The 16,050-nt window shown below is 46.0% G+C and overlaps 1 protein-coding gene across 10 annotated transcripts in view; it reads right to left on the minus strand.

Moving 5' to 3' along the window:
• Positions 1 to 16,050, minus strand: part of PCM1 (pericentriolar material 1) — a 528,103-nt gene that overhangs the window by 240,453 nt on the left and 271,600 nt on the right. For all 10 annotated transcript variants that reach the window (XM_063920820.1, XM_063920822.1, XM_063920821.1 and 7 more), the window contains 3 exons: positions 12,917 to 13,099; positions 5,071 to 5,228; positions 4,557 to 4,774 (listed from right to left, as the gene is read on the minus strand). In XM_063920820.1, the coding sequence (XP_063776890.1) occupies positions 4,557 to 4,774; positions 5,071 to 5,228; positions 12,917 to 13,099 (559 nt within the window). The remainder of the gene's footprint in view (positions 1 to 4,556; positions 4,775 to 5,070; positions 5,229 to 12,916; positions 13,100 to 16,050) is intronic.

Raw genomic sequence — 16,050 nt, forward strand, 5'->3', positions numbered from 1 at the left:
GCTTTCTATCAGCAGGTTCCTTGAGGGCGGCCGTATCCGGAGACGGTAGTGCCACCTTTTTAGACAAACGTGTGAGCGCTTTATCCACCCTAGGAGGTGTTTCCCAACGTGACCTATCCTCTGGCGGGAAAGGGAACGCCATTAGTACCTTCTTCGGAATTACCAATTTTTTATCAGGGAAAGCCCACGCTTCTTCACACACTTCATTTAATTCATCTGATGGGGGAAAAACTACGGGTAGTTTTTTATCCTTAAACATAATACCCTTTTTAGGGGTACCTGTATTTATATCAGAAATGTGTAACACCTTTTTCATTGCCTCAATCATGCAGTGAATGGCCTTAGTGGGCATCAGGTTAGACTCATCGTCGTCGACACTGGTGTCAGTATCAGTGTCGACATCTGGGTCTGCGGTCTGAGGTAGCGGGCGTTTTAGAGCCCCTGATGACCTGTGCGACGCCTGGACAGGCACGAGCTGAGAAGTCGGCTGTCCCACATTTGGCATGTCGTCAAATTTCTTATGTAAGGAGTCTATACGTGCACTCATTTCCATAAGCTCAACCACTCAGGTGTCTGCCCCGCAGGGGGTGACATCCCTTCTAAAGGCATCTGCTCCGTCTCCACATCATTATCCTCATCAAACATGTCGACACAGCCGTACCGACACACCGCACACACACAAGGAATGCTCCAACAGAGGACAGGACCCACAAAAGCCCTTTGGGGGGACAGAGTGAGAGTATGCCAGCACACACCAGAGCGCCATATAATGCAGGGACTAACTGAGTTATGTCCCCTATAGCTGCTTTTTCTATATAATTTATACAGCGCCTAAATTTAGTGCCCCCCCTCTCTTTTTTTACCCTTTTCTGTAGTGTAGACTGCAGGGGAGAGCCAGGGAGCTTCCTTCCAGCGGATCTGTGAAGGAGAAATGGCGCCAGTGTGCTGCAGGAGATAGCTCCGCCCCTTTAACGCGGACTATTCTCCCGCTTTTTTCTGGATTCTGGCAGGGGTATTTACCACATATATAGCCTCTGGGCCTATATATTGTGGTATTTTTGCCAGCCAAGGTGTTATAATTGCTTCTCAGGGCGCCCCCCCCCAGCGCCCTGCACCCTCAGTGACCGGAGTGTGAAGTGTGTGTGAGGAGCAATGGCGCACAGCTGCAGTGCTGTGCGCTACCTTGGTGAAGACTGATGTCTTCTGCCGCCGATTTTCCGGACCTCTTCTTGCTTCTGGCTCTGTAAGGGGGACGGCGGCGCGGCTCCGGGACCGAACACCAAGGACTGGGCCTGCGGTCGATCCCTCTGGAGCTAATGGTGTCCAGTAGCCTAAGAAGCCCAATCCGGCTGCAAGCAGGCGAGTTCGCTTCTTCTCCCCTTAGTCCCTCGCTGCAGTGAGCCTGTTGCCAGCAGGTCTCACTGAAAATAAAAAACCTAAATCTATACTTTCTTTCTAAGGGCTCAGGAGAGCCCCTAGTGTGCATCCAACCTCGGCCGGGCACAAAATCTAACTGAGGCTTGGAGGAGGGTCATGGTGGGAGGGGCCAGTGCACACCAGGTAGTCATAAATCTTTCTAGAGTGCCCAGCCTCCTTCGGAGCCCGCTATCCCCCATGGTCCTTACGGAGTTCCCAGCATCCACTAGGACGTCAGAGAAATACCCTCTGTACTTCTGTGTCCCGTATCATCCCGAGAAAGGACAATTTTGTCGTCGGATCCAGATCGTCCAGATAAGGAATTATATTGACTCCTTGCAGTCGAAGGAGGACCATCGTCTCCACCATTACTTTGGTGAATACCCTCGGTGCCGTGGAGAGTCCGAACGGCAACGTCTGAAACTGGTAATGACAATCCTGTACTGCGAATCTCAGATAAGCTTGATGCAGAGGACAAATGGGAACATGTAAGTAGGCATCTTTTATGTCCACTGACACCATGAATTCCCCCTCCTCCAGACTGGAAATCACTGCCCTCAGAGATTCCAACTTAAACTTGAACCTTTGCAGGTAGAGATTCAGATTTTTCAGGTTTAGAAATGGTCTGACCGAGCCGTCCGGCTTCGGAACTACAAATAGGCTTGAATAAAAACCTTTCTCCTTGTTGAGACAAGGGAACCAGGACAATGACTTGATCCTGACACAATCACTGTATTGCTGCTGCTACCACTTCCCTATCCGGGACAGAAGCTGGTAAAGTCGATTCGAAAATACGGCCTGGGGAAATGTCATGAAACTCCAGTTTATACCCGTGGGACTCTATTTGTACAACCCACATGTCTAGGCCAGATTGAACCCAGAACTGACTGAAGAGTTTCAGAAGTGCCCCCACCTGAGCGGACTCCCGCAAGGGAGCCCCAGCATCATGCTGAAAATTTGGCATAAGCAGAGGTTGATTTCTGCTCCTGTGAGACACTGTGGACTGTATTTCCTTTTCCCCTACCTTTACCCACAAAGAAAGTGGGGTCTTTACCATTTTTATACGGGAGAGCCTCAATATTCCTTTTGGAGTCTGCATCAGCATTCCATTGGCTAATCCCCAACGCCCTCCGTGCTGAGATTGCCATGGTAGCGTTTCTTAATCCCAAGAGACCAATATCTTTCAGGGTTTCTAGCACGTACGCAGCAGCGTCTATGATATGAACTAACAGAGTATCTCGTCTCCATCTATTGTGTCAATGTCTAATGACAAGTTTTCTGACCACTTTTCAACAGCACTACTCACCCACTCACAGACAATGGTAGGGCTTAGTAGTGTCCCACTGGCCACATTAATAGATCACCTCACGAACTTGTGGTCTGCCGGCTCCTTAAGTGAAGCCATTTCAGGCGCAGGCAGAAACACCTTTTTCCTTTTATGACAGGGCCCCGTCTAAAATGTTGGGTGATTCCCACCTTTTGGAAAAAGGTAAGCTGCCTGAAATCCTTTTGGGAATCTGAAATTTCTATTCAGGTTAAATCAGACTCTCTCCAAGACTGTTCAACTCATGAGGTGGAGGGAAAATTACATTACTTCTTTACTAAAGTAAACCCTCTCCTGTGGTAAAAGAGGGGGCTTCGTAACTTCTAACAGCTCCTTTATAGCTAAAACATGTTTTGAATGCTTTTCGCTAACTTAGGACCTATTCCCCTGGAATCACTAGTGTCGACACAGGAATCCATGTCGGTATCAGTTTGTACTACTTGTGCAAATTGTATGTGACCCAGAGGGGTCCCTGTGGATGAAAGGCAGAACTATTAAAAATCACTTCAACAGATTATTTTCAGTTTTCTGCATGAGATTCAGTCCAACCTCTTACTGATATGATTCACACTATCACGTAACCTTTCACCCAGTCAGGCTCTTGGTGTCATATTACAACTCTGTGTCCCTAACATGGCTCCCACAGAGGAAGAGCTCCCTGCCTCAGACATGTCACACACGTGCACAATCACACCACAGACACTCCGGGCTTATAGGGGACAGACCCACAGTAAAATCTGTCAGAGGGACACAGAAATTAATTGCCAGTCCAGAACTCAGCGCTTAAATAAAAAATCCCTGTGTCGTGTACTTTGTACACAGAGGCTTTCCACTCTCTCTCTCTCTATATATATATATATATATATATATATATATATATACACATATATTTCCATAATATCACAATATACACTTTACCTCCTCTTTGTACTCTGACACTAAACAGAAACGGAGAGGAGGATCAGCGTTTCTTCTTTTGCTGGAAGAAAATGGCGCTGAGCAGTGTGCTGGCTGGCTGAGGAGGAAGCCCCGCCCCCGCAATAGCGCTTTTCTCCTAAGACCTTTTGATACCAATATTTAAACTGGCGGGGGTAGGGCTGTGCCTCGGCATCTTATGCCCTCTATTTTTGACAGTTTCTAGGTTTCATGCATGCCCGCCCCCCCCCCCCAGCAGTGCCTGTGTATGTGTGGGTAGCATGGCGCGCAGCGTTCCCGCCCGCTGCGCGGTACCTTTTAGCCGTCAGGATGTCTGAAGATTTCTTCTTACACTCACCTGTCTTCTGACTTCTGGCTCTGTAAGGGGGGTGACGGCGGGCTGTGAGAGTGAGCACATAGCCGCAGCTAGCGTTCAGTTCCCTTCAGGAGCTAATGGTGTCCTGTCAGCAGAAGCAGAGCCATGAAATTATTCAGGAATTTGGTTCCTACTTCTGCCCCCTAAGTTCCACGAAGCAGGGAGACTGTTGCCAGCAGTTCTCCCTGAAAATAAAAAACCTAAGTCTTTTCAGAGAAACTCAGTAGAGCTCCCCTGGAGTGCATCCAGTCTCCCTGGGCACATTTTCTAAACTGAGGTCTGGAGGAGGGGCATAGAGGGAGGAGCCAGTTCACACCCTTGAACAGTCATAAAGTGCCCATGGCTCCTGCGGAACCGTCTAAACCCCATGGTACTGAAGTGGACCCCAGCATCCTCTAGGATGTATGAGAAAAAGATAGCTGGTAGATTGAGGTGAACTCTATTGCCTAGAACATTAAGGTACAAGTTTATATTCAACAATAACCTCCATTAACAATTAATGAAAACAAAACCAGGTAAACATACCATTACAACAAGCTCCTGCAGTTGTCTCAGTTTCTGCTTAGCTGCTATAAGACGGTTAAATTTTTCTTCAAATTCATCATGTCGAGCGTCTTCTGAGACACTGCTCCGGCTAGAGAGGGATACTGCACTCTCTTGGTCTTCCTCTACATCATCATCATCCTCCTCCTCCAATTCAACATCACGCCCTTTATCTTCAGTTTCCCTATTGTACAGGCAATCTAAAAGTATACAGAAATGAAAACATACACTCACATAAGGATGCTACTTCTGTTGGAGCTATTATAGTTAAATGCAGAATGTATTAAAGCAAAAAATGCAAAATATAAAAATACATTTTTAAAACAAAATGGAATGACGTATAAGATTAGGATGTGAAGAACATTTTAAAAGTCACCTTCAAATCAGAGATAATATATTATTGGAAAAAGCTTACACAAACAGTACATCAGGGCATTCAGTGAATGCCAAAATAATAGAGTCAAACTCACAGACAATACATTTCAGTAAAGCATACCTAATGCAGAGGACGCATTGAAGCTTCTTAAATTAGCTGCAGATCTGTTATTTATTTCGCAGTCCGTATTAAGCGGCCTTTCATCTCTGTTATTTGTTCCACATTGTGAATTAGTGATGCTATTCACTGGCCCCCAGCTACTCAAATGCTGTGGATTTCTGTAGAAGACAAATATTACCAAAAATATAAACATGTGCCAATCTTCAACCTGTGCACAGATGGCTACAGTTAATTATAAGGTTATATTAAGGTAGTTTACCTTTATATTTTTAGATTTTGCTCTTTAATAATCAACATTAATCTGAGACTATTTTTTAGAAACCAAAAACACTAATAACTGATGAGCCTAGAACATGTTTGAATTTTTAAATTAGTTAACGTAGCAGTTCATATAAATACTGCACCACCACCATCTCGCTTAAAAACATTACACTTACTTCAACACACATCTCTAAACATTATACTTCTAGCTCTGCATCAATCCTCCTCATCTCACTACTCTAAACTCAACTCCATACTCCCCTCCCTCACAGCAACATTACTGCCTACAGCATAGCACACACATAACCCCCTTTTATCATCCTCCCCTTCTTAACATGTCCCCTTTGTTATTATCACCCATCATGTATCAGTCTTCATCACCAATCACCTCACCGTCGTAATAATAATTAAAGCTGCTATCCATAGACATCAGCAATAACTACTTCCTGCATCAACATCAATTCTCAATTCTATATTATTACACTTCCTTTCATAATCTGCCATATTATCCTTTATTCACTTCATCATTAAACACATTCTTAGAAACCTCTGTGTTCTGCTTCCATCATAGCAAGTGTAAATGTGGCATTCTGGGGCATCAATTAGGTATTGGTGATACTGGTCAGAGCAGAGCGCTCATAATATAAAAACAGCTCTCTAACAATGTACTTGGATTCTTCGTTTCTGGACCCAGCATAATACAGCAACGTTTGGAGGAGGAAAATATTAATCCTAAATTAAGATGGGTTCTTCGGGAGTTGGATACCTTGACCACTAAGATGTTATGACCACTACATTACCAAATTTAATTACAATTTCAAGATTAATTTGACAAATATTTTTTTCTCCAAACCGATTGGGGACACCAGAACACTGAGTAGTGGCTGCCTACTATGCTCAGTTTTTTTTTTAAACTGAAAGCACAAAGAGTGCGCAAGAAAGGAGAGAAATACTGTCAAATTAAACCTAACTAGGGCATAACAGTTACCGAACAGTACAGAAATAGGAGAGTAGTGTGAAGGAAGGCATTCAGAGTCCCCCATAGGATTGGGGAAAAGATTTTAATGCATTTCTTCTTCATGTCAGCGGAACACTGGGGACGTCCAGAAGCTGTCCTTAAGGGTGTGAGCACACCAAGTCCTAAGCAACTCTGCTAGTGCTGGGTATCCTTTTTGTGTTTGTAACCCCAAAACACGTCTTAGTCACATCGTGATATGGCTAGGACGCACCAAGAGACGGTATTGATTCATTTGATATGTTGCACTTGTATATCTGTGTGCGATAGAGTCTGTATACGCACCACAATAGAACTTTGCATGGGAAAAAACCATAGCTGCTGTCATAGCACTACGAATAGATTTACATTAATTAAATTAATTAGCACAGTCTCCCGGTGACTTCTAGTCGCATTGCGATAATGTATGAGAACATATCTATATATATATGGTTCATAGCCTGTAAGAAAAAGATCACCCACTACAGCATATTCATGTCAGAAATAAATTCCACCAGGTTTGGGTGCTGTGGCTTTACAAATAGCCGATTACACTTACCTCCCCCCCCTCCTCACTTATCCAACTGTCTATTTGTTACATATGTACGTTCCTCTTCTCTGGATTATTCTGCCCTATTGTCCTGGTTTCCTCTTATCAATCAGACATGATTTATTCTGTCCCCTTGAGAACCAGATAGCCAAAATCCTTCCCAATCTTTTTAATTTCCCTTCAATATTCTGCTTTTTTTTTTCTTTTTTTTTTGCCATTGAGATGTTTTTGTACCCTTTTCATCATTTGTAACTTACACAAAATAAAAATAAGAATTTACTTACCGATAATTCTATTTCTCGTAGTCCGTAGTGGATGCTGGGAACTCCGTAAGGACCATGGGGAATAGCGGCTCCGCAGGAGACTGGGCACAAAAGTAAAGCTTTAGGACTACCTGGTGTGCACTGGCTCCTCCCCCTATGACCCTCCTCCAAGCCTCAGTTAGGATACTGTGCCCGGACGAGCGTACACAATAAGGAAGGATTTATGAATCCCGGGTAAGACTCATACCAGCCACACCAATCACACCGTACAACCTGTGATCTGAACCCAGTTAACAGCATGATAACAGAGGAGCCTCTGGATAGATGGCTCACAACAACAATAACCCGATTTAGTTAACAATAACTATGTACAAGTATTGCAGACAATCCGCACTTGGGATGGGCGCCCAGCATCCACTACGGACTATGAGAAATAGAATTATCGGTAAGTAAATTCTTATTTTCTCTGACGTCCTAGTGGATGCTGGGAACTCCGTAAGGACCATGGGGATTATACCAAAGCTCCCAAACGGGCGGGAGAGTGCGGATGACTCTGCAGCACCGAATGAGAGAACTCCAGGTCCTCCTCAGCCAGGGTATCAAATTTGTAGAATTTTGCAAACGTGTTTGCCCCTGACCAAGTAGCTGCTCGGCAAAGTTGCAAAGCCGAGACCCCTCGGGCAGCCGCCCAAGATGAGCCCACCTTCCTTGTGGAATGGGCTTTTACAGATTTTGGCTGTGGCAGGCCTGCCACAGAATGTGCAAGCTGAATTGTATTACAAATCCAACGAGCAATAGTCTGCTTAGAAGCAGGAGCACCCAACTTGTTGGGTGCATACAGGATAAACAGCGAGTCAGATTTTCTGACTCCAGCCGTCCTGGAAACATATATTTTCAGGGCCCTGACTATGTCCAACAACTTGGAGTCCTCCAAGTCACTAGTAGCCGCAGGTACCACAATAGGTTGGTTCAGATGAAACGCTGAAACCACCTTAGGGAGAAAATGAGGACGAGTCCTCAATTCCGCCCTGTCTGAATGGAAGATCAGATAAGGGCTTTTACAGGATAAAGCCGCCCATTCTGACACGCGCCTGGCCGAGGCAAGGGCCAACAGCATGACCACTTTCCATGTGAGATATTTTAACTCCACAGATTCAAGTGGTTCAAACCATTGTGACTTTAGGAACCCCAAAACTACATTGAGATCCCAAGGTGCCACTGGAGGCACAAAAAGGAGGCTGTATATGCAGTACCCCTTTTACAAACGTCTGAACTTCAGGAACTGAAGCTAGTTCTTTCTGGAAGAAAATTGACAGGGCCGAAATTTGAACCTTAATGGACCCCAATTTTAGGCCCATAGACACTCCTGTTTGCAGGAAATGCAGGAATCGACCTAGTTGAAATTCCTCCATCGGGGCCTTACTGGCCTCGCACCACGCAACATAGTTTCGCCAAATGCGGTGATAATGCTTTGCGGTTACATCCTTCCTGGCTTTGATCAGGGTAGGGATGACTTCATCCGGAATGCCTTTTCAGGATCCGGCGTTCAACCGCCCTGCCGTCAAACGCAGCCGCGGTAAGTCTTGGAATAGACAGGGTCCTTGATGGAGCAGGTCCCTTCTTAGAGGTGGAGGCCACGGGTCCTCCGTGAGCATCTCTTGAAGTTCCGGGTACCAAGTCCTTCTTGGCCAATCCGGAGCCACGAGTATAGTTCTTACTCCCCTCCGTCTTATAATTCTCAGTACTTTTGGTAAGAGAGGAAGAGGAGGGAACACATACACTGACTGGTACACCCACGGTGTTACCAGAGCGTCCACAGCTATTGCCTGAGGGTCCCTTGACCTGGCGCAATACCTGTCTAATTTTTTGTTTAGGCGGGACGCCATCATGTCCACCTTTGGTTTTTCCCAACGGTTTACAATCATGTGGAAGACTTCTGCTGAGGAAGTCTGTTTCCCAGTTGTTCACTCCCGGAATGAACACTGCTGACAATGCTATCACATGATTTTCCGCCCAGCGAAAAATCCTTGCAGCTTCTGCCATTGCCCTCCTGCTTCTTGTGCCGCCCTGTCTGTCTACGTGGGCGACTGCCGTGATGTTGTTCGACTGGATCAGCACCGGCTGACCTTAAAGCAGAGGTCTTGCTTGGCTTAGGGCATTGTAAATGGCCCTTCGCTCCAAGATATTTATGTGAAGTGACGTTTCCAGGCTTGACCACAAGCCCTGGAAATTTCTTCCCTGTGTGACTGCTCCCCAGCCTCGCAGGCTGGCATCCGTGGTCACCAGGACCCAGTCCTGAATGCCGAATCTGCGCCCTCTAGAAGATGAGCACTCTGCAACCACCACAGAAGAGACACCCTTGTCTTTGGTGACAGGGTTATCCGCTGATGCATCTGAAGATGCGATCCGGACCATTTTTCCAGCAGGTCCCACTGGAAAGTTCTTGCGTGGAATCTGCCGAATGGAATTGCTTCGTAGGAAGCCACCATTATTTCCCAGGACCCTTGTGCACTGATGCACTGACACTTGGCCTGGTTTTAGGAGGTTTCTGACTAGTTCGGATAACTCCCTGGCTTTCTCCTCCTGGAGAAACACCTTTTTCTGGACTGTGTCCAGGATCATCCTTAGGAATAGAAGACGTGTCGTCGGGATCAGCTGCGATTTTGGAATATTAAGAATCCAACCGTGCTGCCGCAACACTACTTGAGATAGTGCTACCCCGACTACCAACTGTTCCCTGGATCTTGCCCTTATCCGGAGATCGTCCAAGTAAGGGATAATTAAAACTCCCTTCCTTCGAAGGAGTATCATCATTTCGGCCATTACTTTGGTAAAGACCCGGGGTGCCGTGGACAAACCAAACGGCAGCGTCTGAAACTGATAGTGACAGTTCTGTACCACAAACCTGAGGTACCCTTGGTGAGAAGGGTAAATTGGGACATGGAGATAAGTATCCTTGATGTCCAGAGACACCATATAATCCCCTTCTTCCAGGTTTGCAATCACCGCTCTGAGTGACTCCATCTTGAATTTGAACCTTTGTATGTAAGTGTTCAAGGATTTCAGATTTAAATTAGGTCTCACCGAGCCGTCCGGCTTCGGTACCACAAACAGCGTGGAATAATACCCCTTTTCCTGTTGTAGGAGGGATACCTTGATTATCACCTGCTGGGAATACAGCTTGTGAATGGCTTCCCATACCGCCTCCCTGTCAGAGGGAGACGTCGGTAAAGCAGACTTTAGGAAACGGCGAAGGGGAGACGTCTCGAATTCCAATTTGTACCCCTGAGATACCACCTGGAGGATCCAGGGGTCCACCTGTGAGTGAGCCCACTGCACGCTGAAATTTTTGAGACGGGCCCCCACCGTGCCTGAGTCCGCTTGTAAAGCCCCAGCGTCATGCTGAGGACTTGGCAGAAAACGGGAGAGGGCTTCTGTTCCTGGGAACTGGCTGTTTGCTGCAGCCTTTTTCCTCTCCCTCTGCCACGGGGCAGAAATGAGGAGCCTTTTGCCCGCTTGCCCTTATGGGGCCCAAAGGACTGCGCCTGATAATACGGCGTCTTCTTATGTTGAGAGGCTACCTGGGGTAAAAATGTGGATTTCCCAGCCGTTGCCGTGGCCACCAGGTCTGTTAGACCTACCCCAAATAACTCCTCCCTTTTATAAGGCGATACTTCCATATGCCTTTTGGAATCAGCATCACCTGACCACTGTCTTGTCCATAACCCTCTTCTGGCAGAAATGGACAGCGCACTTACTCTTGATGCCAGTCGGCAAATATCCCTCTGTGCATCACGCATATATAGAAATGCATCTTTTAAATGCTCTATAGTCAGTAATATACTGTCCCTATCTAGGGTATCAATATTGTCAGTCAGGGAATCCGACCAAGCCACCCCAGCACTGCACATCCAGGCTGAGGCGATTGCTGGTCGCAGTATCACACCCGTGTGAGTGTATATACATTTTACTGCTTTCTGTCAGCAGGTTCCTTAAGGGCGGCCGTAGCCGGGGACAGTAGAGCCACCTGTTTAGACAAGCGTGTGAGCGCTTTATTCACCCTAGGGGGTGTTTCCCAACGTGCCCTATCCTCTGGCGGGAAGGGGTATGATGCTAATAACTTTTTTGGGAATTAACAGTTTTTATCGGGGGAAACCCACGCATCATCACACACTTCATTTAATTCCTCAGATGCAGGAAAAACTACAGGCAGTTTTTTCTCACCCAACATAATACCCTTTTTAGTGGTACTGGTATTATCAGAAATGTGTAAAAACATTTTCCATAGCCTCAATCATGTAACGTGTGGCCCTACTGGAAGTCACATTCGTCTCTTAATCGACACTGGAGTCAGTATCCGTGTCGGCGTCTGTATCTGCCATCTGCGGTAACGGGCGTTTTAGAGCCCCTGATGGCTTTTGAGACCCCTGGACAGGCACAGGCTGAGTCGCCGGCTGTCTCATGTCATCAATCTTTTGTAAAGAGCCGACACTGTCACTTATTCCTTCCATAAGCTCATCCACTCAGGTGTCGACTCCCTAGGGGGTGACATCTCTGTTACAGGCAATTTCTCCGCCTCCACATCATTTTCCTCCTCATACATGTCGACACAACGTACCGACACACAGCACACACACAGGGAATGCTCTGATAGAGGACAGGACCCCACTAGCCCTTTGGGGAGACAGAGGGAGAGAGTATGCCAGCACACACCAGAGCGCTATATATATACAGGGATAACCTTATAGAAGTGTTTTTCCCCTTATAGCTGCTGTATTGTTATACTGCGCCTAATTAGTGCCCCCCTCTCTTTTTTAACCCCTTTCTGTAGTGTAGTAACTGCAGGGGAGAGCCAGGGAGCTTCCCTCCAACGGAGCTGTGAGAGAAAATGGCGCCAGTGTGCTGAGGAGATAGGCTCCGCCCCCTTCTCGGCGGCCTTTTCTCCCGTTTTTCTGTGGAATCTGGCCGGGGTTAAAATTCATCCATATAGCCCTGGGGGCTATATGTGATGTATTTTCGCCAGCCAAGGTGTTTTTATTGCTGCTCAGGGCGCCCCCCCCTAGCGCCCTGCACCCTCAGTGACCGAAGTGTGAAGTGTGCTGAGGAGCAATGGCGCACAGCTGCAGTGCTGTGCGCTACCTTGGTGAAGACAGGATGTCTTCTGCCGCCGATTTTCTGGACCTCTTCTTGCTTCTGGCTCTGTAAGGGGGCCGGCGGCGCGGCTCTGGGACCGGACTCCGAGGCTGGGCCTGTGTTCGGTCCCTCTGGAGCTAATGGTGTCCAGTAGCCTAAGAAGCCCAATCCACTCTGCACGCAGGTGAGTTCGCTTCTTCTCCCCTTAGTCCCTCGATGCAGTGAGCCTGTTGCCAGCAGGTCTCACTGAAAATAAAAAACCTAAAACTAAACTTTCACTAAGAAGCTCAGGAGAGCCCCTAGTGTGCACCCTTCTCGGACGGGCACAAAAATCTAACTGAGGCTTGGAGGAGGGTCATAGGGGGAGGAGCCAGTGCACACCAGGTAGTCCTAAAGCTTTACTTTTGTGCCCAGTCTCCTGCGGAGCCGCTATTCCCCATGGTCCTTACGGAGTTCCCAGCATCCACTAGGACGTCAGAGAAATATAAATGAAAAGAGGTACTGCAATGGACTCATCATTATGCACGTAATCTAAAAACACCAGGAATGGAAGGTGCACCAGAGAGTGCAAGGAGTGTACACATGCATACGTGATGGCAATGTACTTGTGATGCAAATCACTGCTAATTGTTCAAGTGTTTTTACCTTATGTTAATAACTGGTTGATTCACTTCCTGGTCAGATTCAACCCATGAATCTTCAGTTTCCTCTTCCTCATCATCCTTAATGTTCTCATTTACTGCATCAGTCATCATATCAGATGTCTGCTCATAATACCGGACCAAGTCCCGTAGCTCATTAAGCCTTTTACGAACTTCTTTCAATTTTCTTAAACGGTAAAGAAAATAGGATATGATTACAAAAGTGTAAGAATATCTGAAGCACATGCAGTGGGTTTAGCTTCATTGTAGAAAGTTAGGACACATTAAGGTTAAAAAACCAAAACACCAATTACAAAAATGTTACATTAATGGGTAGGATAGGGAGTAACTCCCTTTGAGCAATCACAATTGTTTTATTTTTTATTGTTTACAGCTTTGTACTTTAAAATAAGAAAACTGTAAATATGAACACATTGAAAGTAACATAAGCACAAAGTAACAATAAAGTATCATCTTTCCATATCCTTCTCTTAAAGGCAAGTTGTTTGAGTACCACACACAGCAAGCTCCGGAGGTATTGTCCCCAGAGCTGGAATGCCTGAGGGTGGCACAGAATACAATTTGTACAGACTGACCAATAGTATGCAACTGTGATCCTATCTTCAAAACATCCCCACTGAAAATGAGCTGCTGAACATACTGATGAAACACACCATCCCCTGTGCCAGCTGATCCAGTGTGTAATGTTTAAAACCATAACTTTCAAGACCAGCAAACAGCCATTATGAAGGCTGCATGTTATGGATGAGATTTCAAGGGTGCAGAGTCAGAACCGGAGAGGAGTTTGAAGTGGATTTGGACAGTACCTTCCAGTACCCGTTTGACACAAGTTCCCAAAATATTACAAACCCTGTATGTGGAGTTTGTTTATTCTCCCTGTGCTTGCGTGGGATTCCGCTGAGTGCTCCGGATTCCTCCCACAATACTAAAATATACTGGTAGGTTAATTGTCTCCAAACAAAATCAACCCTTGGGTGAATGTGCGCACGTGTACATGGGGTAGGGAATATGGTATCCGGACTCCAGGTCGACAACACAAAGGTCGACACACCTTAGGTCGACACCAATTGGTCGACACGCCTAAGGTCGACGTGGACAAACGGTCGACAGGGACAAGGTCGACGTGGACAAAAGGTCGACAGGAACAAGGTCGGCATGGGAAAAGGTCGACATGAGTTTTTAAAAAAAAAATAATCTTTTTTGGAACCTTTTCATACTTAACGATCCACGTGGACTACGAATGGAACGGTAATCTGTGCCGAGCGAAGCGGAGGCACCATGCCCGAAGCATGGCGAGCCATGCGAGGGGACGCGGTGCACTAATTTGGGTTCCCGGCCACTCTACGAAGAAAACGACACCAAAAAAACATTAAAAACTCACGTCGACCCGTTTCCATGTCGACCTTTTGTCCATGTCGACCTAAGGTGTGTCGACTAACTGGCGTCGACCTAAGGTGTGTCGACCTTTTTGTTGTCGACCTGGAGTCCCAGACCCAGGGAATATAGATTGTAAGCACTACTGGACGGGGTGATGTGAATGGCCAAATATTATCTGTAAAGTGCTGCGGAATGTGTGTGCGCTATATAAATAACTGGTAGTAATAATAATAATAATAATAATGTTACTACTCCTTAATTTCACCTTCTGCAACTTTACCTTGTACACATAGTTGCTTTAAATGAGCTATTACTGCATCCTGTCCTCACCCATTTTGCAGTATGGCACCTCTGTTATTAATCTATTTAACTATGTACTTTGTTCTACGATACACTGGGGGGAATTCAACTGGGAACAAGGTTTAGCAAGGTGCAAAAAAAAAAAAAAAAAAAAAAAGGCTTATTTTTGGATTACCATGGGTATGCGCTCCCCTGATACCCGCAGGATCCAATGAAAATAAAAATAAAAAGTTGCAGCTCTGAAAACCCTGGGGCACATGAAAAAAAATAATAATAACATGAATTGGTCCCATCGGTGGTCCCCGCAGCTCCCGGTGGTCTCCCCTACATATTTACAAAGGGAAGGGGGCTGCTAGGAGATGTAGTTCTCCCAGTCGCTGCCTCCGGGGGAGGGTATAAACTACACATGGGCAGACGTCACACACTCATACACACTGACACCACATACTCAACACTGCTGCAGAAGACCCGGTTCCCGACGCTGAATGCAGAAGACAACACTTCGGAAGGCGAGTAATTACAGACTAATTAATCTGATAACTTACGATTGCTTTAATAGTCCTTGGGGTGGCTTCTGCCGGGGTGCCACAGCATGTCTCAGTGATTTCTCCTAAAATTAATGGTTTTAGGAAGGGGGGGGGGGGGGGGGGACAGGCTTGCTCCGGAGGTACGAGAAAAAAGACGAAGTGAATTCTATAGAAATCATTGCATCCCATTTTCAGTATCCCGTTGTCAACTGATTTCCCCTCACTGACTGCATCCTGCCTCTCCATACATCCACATCCTTGACCCCATATTCTACCATTCCTCCCCTCTCTTCCCCTTCCCAATACCACTTACACAATATCTTAACCCACTTCAACTTAATGTACTTTTTTCTGAAATTCCCCACTACATGTTACACTTCCGTGAATAGTTCGTCCTGCCCACTATAACCTATATAGTGCGCCCTGCTTGGCACTTTCACGGTAAGGATGAACAAATAGGACAATTTATGCAGTGAGTTTCCTGTTAGTCGCTTTCATTTCACCCATGTTTTAGTTCCGTGCATTGCTCATCTCCCACATTGTAGACTATGAAGTGTGCTGAAGATGGCTGCCTTGACGAATACTCGTATGTGGGATAAACAAAGCATAAGTTCTGCTAAAATTGTAAGGATCATGTATATGGCTTTAGTATTCTGTATCTCCCCTATTATGTGTCATTATTCCAGGCATTGCCTATACTGTACAGGGTAATGCTATTTAGTGCTACGAAAATGGCTGCATGAATCCTTTATTGATAGGATGAATAATCTATTGAAGTGAAGACTTAAAATGGACGCTTCCCCAGTCTATTATATTCACGGCTTCTGTGTTTTATGCAAATCTAAACTTTTGTATGATGCTCATGGTATCTGCAAAGTACGTACAGTCCTATTAGTGAAAAGCATTATATAAA

This window comes from Pseudophryne corroboree, chromosome 1, assembly GCF_028390025.1.
Source record: "Pseudophryne corroboree isolate aPseCor3 chromosome 1, aPseCor3.hap2, whole genome shotgun sequence".
Classification (NCBI taxonomy): domain Eukaryota; kingdom Metazoa; phylum Chordata; class Amphibia; order Anura; family Myobatrachidae; genus Pseudophryne; species Pseudophryne corroboree.